Source organism: Sinocyclocheilus grahami, unplaced genomic scaffold (assembly GCF_001515645.1).
Source record: "Sinocyclocheilus grahami isolate Dianchi unplaced genomic scaffold, SAMN03320097.WGS_v1.1 scaffold286.1, whole genome shotgun sequence".
Classification (NCBI taxonomy): domain Eukaryota; kingdom Metazoa; phylum Chordata; class Actinopteri; order Cypriniformes; family Cyprinidae; genus Sinocyclocheilus; species Sinocyclocheilus grahami.
This window is the reverse complement of record NW_015505465.1, coordinates 920,311-926,310: the sequence shown is the minus strand read 5'-3', so window position 1 is coordinate 926,310 and position 6,000 is coordinate 920,311. Positions and strand designations below refer to the sequence as shown.

Sequence of the window (6,000 nt, the reverse complement as noted above, 5' to 3'; positions counted from 1 at the left end):
ACGGAAGATATTCAAAAGGCAGCAAAAGATTCAAAGATAGCTCATCTTGGATACCAGGAAGAAAAGCATGTCACTTCTGTTACAAACTTATGAAATACAATGTAAGAATCATACATGTTATGGAAGACAAAAGTACTTAGCTAAAATACAGGTTAACTTTCACTTATTGAGAAATAAAACGAGACCACATGAGCTCCTCAGTGCTGTCATTGTTAATAATAAAAGCTAATGCTAAAAAAAATAATGCTAATTACTAACTATTGTATCTGAACAAAACTGTTGTCCTAATACTAAACATATAAAAATTAATAAAATAAAGTGTTTTTATTTCTATTTTCTCATAATAGTTTGGCTAATATCACCGTTACATTGATCTAACGACACCATTTCATAGACCTCTTAAGAGCTATGACTATCATATTTTATAGACGTTAACTTATGTCTCATGTACAGTACATAAGTCTTTTAGAGATGCTTTGTAGGAAACTTTATGCAACACAAAAAACATATAGGCTACTGAACTGTGACTTCATTTTTAATGATGATTTGTGACTTCAAATTGCAGAATTTTCTTTTCTTTCAAAATGATCCCTGTTAAAATTTATAGGAAATATGAATCCATTTGTTTACAATGGAAACATGAATTGATAAGCAGCACACAAAAAAAATCAATGTAGATGTATAAATTATGTAACTGAGAGATGTAATACACGAGGAAAAATGGCACCACAAATATAAGACAATGTTACAGTTAATTTAATGAAAACACCATGTTTAATGCATTGCAACAATTACAACAACTTTGATAACATACTAAACATTCAACATTTGCAGTACCTCTTTCTGAGGGGCCTCAAAGAGTAAGGACCCTGTCAGACAGACTGGGGCCTGGTTCATAATCCATCCCTTGTTACTTGTTCTTAAAGGGGTCATAGGATGCCCATTTTCCACAAGTTGATATGATTCTTTAGGGTCTTAATGAAAAGTCTGTAACATAGTTTGGTTAAAATTTCTCAATGGTAGTGTAAAAAAACACCTTTTTTTACCCTGTCAAAAACAGCTCTTTTCAGAGCATGCAGATTTGTAGCATTTTCCTTTAAATGTTAATGAGCTCTGCTGACCCCGCCCCTCTCTTCCGAGCCACTCTCAGAGAGACTGTTTACTTTAACTGCTGAAATGCTACTGTCAATCAAACTATCGTGGGAGGGGCCTGTCTGTGTGTTTCGTCACACAGACAGGCATCTGAGATCTGCTCGATTTGAGAAAGGGGTAAAGATTTGAGTAGATTAACAAAAAAAACACTGTAACCTAATAAGTTTATACATCAAGAAATTCATTAAAGGTGGGGTAAGCGATTTTTCAAAAACACTTTAGAAAACCGATTCGGGCCGAATAGCAAAACAAACTTGTAGCCAATCAACAGTAAGGGGCGTAACTACTCAGGATTGTGCAAGGCGCGCAAATTACCCATTTCCGACTCGGAGAGGTAGTGACGAAAAATAACAATAGAAGTTTTCTGTCTGCGCGTTATTTGAGCGGACTTTGCTTTTCCGGCGAGCGGAAAATTGAGCGGCGCGTCAAACCAACGAGGAGAGAAATCTGAACGCCTCCCGAAACGGACACCACACAACGACAGGGGGCGACGAGGAGTAATTGCCTTCTAAAACTCAGGAAACAGTGGTGAGAAGTAGCAAACTTTGCCTCTAGCGTAGAGTGGATGAATGAATTAAAGGTGGGGTAAGCGATTTCTGGTAGCCAATGTTGACATTTGAAATCCCCAAAACAAACACGCCCCTACCCCAAAAGTGTCTCGCCCCTATTTTGATAGCTCCACCCCACACATACGTACGCAACCCAGGCAACGGATTAGTTCTGTGAAACAAAGCAAAACTGCTGTTGCGTTCCATTCATGAAGTATTGACACAAATTTCAAATGATTTTCAACGTTCGCTTTGTCGCGTCCAGTGTACTAGACAGACTTTAGCTGTTGCATACATCCTGAGTAGTTACGCCCCTTACTGCTGATTGGCTACAAGTTTGTTTTGCTATTCGGCCCGAATCGGTTTTCTAAAGTGTTTTTGAAAAATTGCTTACCCCACCTTTAATGAATTACTTGATGTATAAACTTATTAGGTTGTGGGTTCATTTGGAAGACACACTACAAAGGAATCAAAGAATCATGTAAAACCCTGTAAATCTTGAGATTATTTTGTGCAGTTAAAACAAAATACTGTATATGGATATATGAATGAAACTAATAAAACTAAATTGAACAACAGTAAAAAAAAATAATAAAAATTCTCATTAGTCATTTCATTTTATTTTATTAACAATTTCATTAGTCGAGTATGAATCAGCCTGAACACTGCCGGGCGGTGCGGTGTGGCATATTATTTTCGGCCGTTTTTCTCTTTCGGCCGAAAACCGAAAATGCCATTTTCGGCGGCCTATAATTCGGTGCATCCCTAATATATAAACTAAGTAAAGTAAGTCATTTTTTCATGCTGTTTGCTAATTGGTTGTATCATAGGCAGATTGCATCGTATGCATTTTTCAACAGTTTCTCTTTTACCACTGACAACTCGGTTTTAGCGGCTGCAGGAATTTTACTTTTAGTTTTGCTGTTCATTTAAGCCAATATAAAACTCATTCAGAAGCAGATTCAGAACGACTGTCGCCAACTTTGAAACTACCAAACGCGTCTTCACTGCACAAGCCTGGAAACTCTTCCATTTTCATCAACGAAGCCGTCAAAGGCAGCGCCCATGTCGCGTCGCGTCGCGTCGTGTCCCTGATGTCTGTGGATACTTCCTGGTCCAAAGTTGTGTGTACACAAATCAAAGTCAATTGAGAATGAAGTCGGATGGTGAAGTCACATCAGAGAAATACACTTCAACGGACACACACACACTTCTCTAAACTGAGGGACAGAAAAGAGAAGTTTAATAGCCTATATAATTCATTCTTCAGTGTTGACGCGTCGCGAACATGATACGAACAGATGAACATTCATGCAATGGAACCCTGAAGTGTCATTCTGACCAGAAACAACAGGAAAGCAACAGTTTGAAAAATGGATATCACAGAAAAGAAAAGGTAAGTCAAAGTGCATCACTTCTGCTCAATGCGTCAAGTTAAATGTGTTATTTTAAAAAGGAAAGTTAAAATACAAGGAGTGATTTTTAAGGCGGACTTGAAGTACTACGTAGTTTTTACAGACGTTGAAACTTTTACAACAGGTTTGACTTAGTATAGCATTGAGGAACGATTCATTTCAGCGAATCGGTTCGTTCAGATGGTTCATTTAATGAATCCCTTCGAAATACGAGTCACCAGTTAGTAATCACTGAAATATGCTTTAAGTCCAAGTGCTATTTTCGTAATGAAATAAATGTTTACTCTTATGAAAATAGTTGCATTAGTAACCATATATAGTTTAACTGTAAAATTTGTATTCCTAGCCACAGGCAAAACACTGGTGGGTTAGCTTCTCTCTTAATTTAACTATGGTTTCTATAAAACAAACTATAGTATTTGTCATTTAATGTGTCATATTGGCTGTGAAAGATATGGCTTAAGCAAATGCAGAAATTACAATTATTATTCAATTCTGTAAATTGAGGTGTTTAGTTTATGCCGTAGACCTATATGTTTGAATGTCTTTTGTCTATTAAATTGCATTGCAGTTAAAACATTATTAACTTTAATGTTTTGTCAATGGTATTTTAGGTGCAGAAAAATGATAAGGGAGACTGTTTTCATCAACCTCGAGTTAGGGGTGAAGATTCATTTGAGGAGGCCCCCATGTACGTGGCTGTCCTGACATACATGAATTATGGAATTGTCATCCTTTTTGGCTATTTCAGGGATTTCTTAAGAGCTGTTGGCTTAGAGAAGTGCCATCAGGCCCAGGAGAGAGAAGAGCAAAGGGTAATATATTTATATTACCTTTATAGATATCCATCTAATATATTTCTCAAAATGTTATAACCATCATGTGTAGAAAAGTTTGTTTGTTCCAGTTTGTCTTGTTCAGTACAAACTGGGGGGAAAATATATTTTTTATAATTATTTTTAGCTTTACCTCATGTAAACCTTCCACTTGATTGGTGGAACTTTTATTTTTGGATTAGAATAACAACTTTCTGTGTGTCTAAATAGCATTTAGAAATAATAACTGTAAAAAGATGAGTATTTGTCAAGACAAATTTACTGTCAAACACAAAAGTGTTTTCTTTCATGTCATATAATTTACACACTGTTAACTATGGAAAATCTCCATGATATGTGTGAGGTGATGCCGGGGAGGTTAAAGACGCAATTAAACCCCAAAGGAGTGTGGGTTCATTATTTCTGCTCTCAGTCTGTCCGCTGAGAATGCCGCCTTCAAAAAGATGCCTCTTTCATGCACATTTCTAACTCGAAGCTGGTGGCATTACATCAGATGCGATTATTCAAAGGCATAAATTGAGTTTTTTGAAGTTTAGCTGGCAAGATAATGAAACGGTAAGCTTTCAGATGGAGTCACACCTTTAGCAAACTTAAATGCTAAAATTGTGTTATACTGATGATATGAGTAACACATTGTGGATTTTCTGCACTGTGCTTGCCATGTTTTCAGTGTGAATCACTTCAGCCAAATTGGCAGTGTCTAAATCTTCTAACCTAGCTCTAATCTGTAAAGTGCATTAAACACAAATCAGTAAGAAGGGAGTGAAAATTGTGTTATACTGATGATATGAGTAACACATTGTGGATTTTCTGCACTGTGCTTGCCATGTTTTCCATGATCAGTGTAAATCACTTCAGCCAAATTGGCAGTGTCTAAATCTTCTAACCTAGCTCTAATCTGTAAAGTGCATTAAACACAAATCAGTAAGAAGGGAGTACACTGGAAAAGAACAGTTTTTACTTCAGCTCTGCACATTTCACAGAGTGCGCTTGATATGTAGGCCTATACACTCTATTAGCATTTAAGAGCAAAATTTACATGTGGTCTCAAATGATCTTGCAGCATTTCTGTTCTCCTTTTCCTGTTTAACAGGGGTTTATTTGCTGTAATATATAATGATATATACTGTGTGCTGTGTTATTTGCAAACATTGCTGTTTGAGTTACACACCAGCCAAGCTTTAAACTGTGTGCTTTGTGTAGGCTATTCTTTGTGTTAAATGAGAAAAGACAAAAAAATGCTATGCAGTTTTTTTAAAGCTTTCTTGGTGTCTAAAAAGAACGCTTTGAATGCATGATCTGAAACGTTGGGCAAAGATCCGACACCTCCTCATTGACCAGAAAAACTTATGAGTGGCAGTCAAAAGCTTATGCAAAACTTGTTAAAGTCAGGCGGTAATTTGTTGCTCCTTTGTTATTTTCTACTGTCTTAGCTGTCTCTATAATTAAGATTCTGAGCAGTTCAAAGTAAGTTTAATAAAGGCAGCACAATGAGGAGTCTGATTAGCTTCTCCCTTGTTGTTTGGCAGAGTTTACTTAAGGACAAGATGTGGGTGAGTCTCTCAGGATTCTGATACTCACAGAGCAGATGGTTTTGAAACATTCACCCGATTGTAACTACCCACATACAAACAGTGTCTTTTTATGGCTGATCTTGTGTCAGCTGTGCCTCTTATTTTTTAATGAATAGGGCATATTGTGGTGAGGATAGCACAAAATACTAATGTTAGGTTATATTAAAAGTGCTTATGGTCATTATGTTGTAACCAATTTCTTGTATTACAGAACTTTGTTCCACTGTACCAAGATTTTGAAAACTTTTACAAACGGAACCTGTACACGAGAGTCAGGGATAACTGGAACCGGCCTATATGCAGTTTTCCTGGTCCGTTTTTTGACATCATGGAAAGGGTCTCAGATGATTACAACTGGACTTTCAGGTATATGCTTTGCATTCATACAAACAGTTATGACCCTGTTGTAAAGACCAGGACATGTTGTTTAGGTGCCGATTCCGGCAGGATGTCTGTGTCCTTGCAATACTTCTTA

General features: G+C 36.9%; 1 protein-coding gene across 2 annotated transcripts in view; it reads left to right on the top strand.

Moving 5' to 3' along the window:
• The first annotated feature begins 2,321 nt into the window (after positions 1-2,321).
• The window catches only part of sptlc3 (serine palmitoyltransferase, long chain base subunit 3), a 29,649-nt gene continuing 25,970 nt past the window's right edge, over positions 2,322-6,000 (top strand). Inside the window, exons 1-3 of one of the 2 annotated variants that reach the window (XM_016292496.1) lie at positions 2,322-3,096; positions 3,730-3,930; positions 5,737-5,891. In XM_016292496.1, coding sequence (XP_016147982.1) covers positions 2,989-3,096; positions 3,730-3,930; positions 5,737-5,891 — 464 coding nt within the window. In that variant the 5' untranslated portion in view covers positions 2,322-2,988. The remainder of the gene's footprint in view (positions 3,097-3,729; positions 3,931-5,736; positions 5,892-6,000) is intronic. The other variant, XM_016292497.1, reaches the window with a different exon arrangement.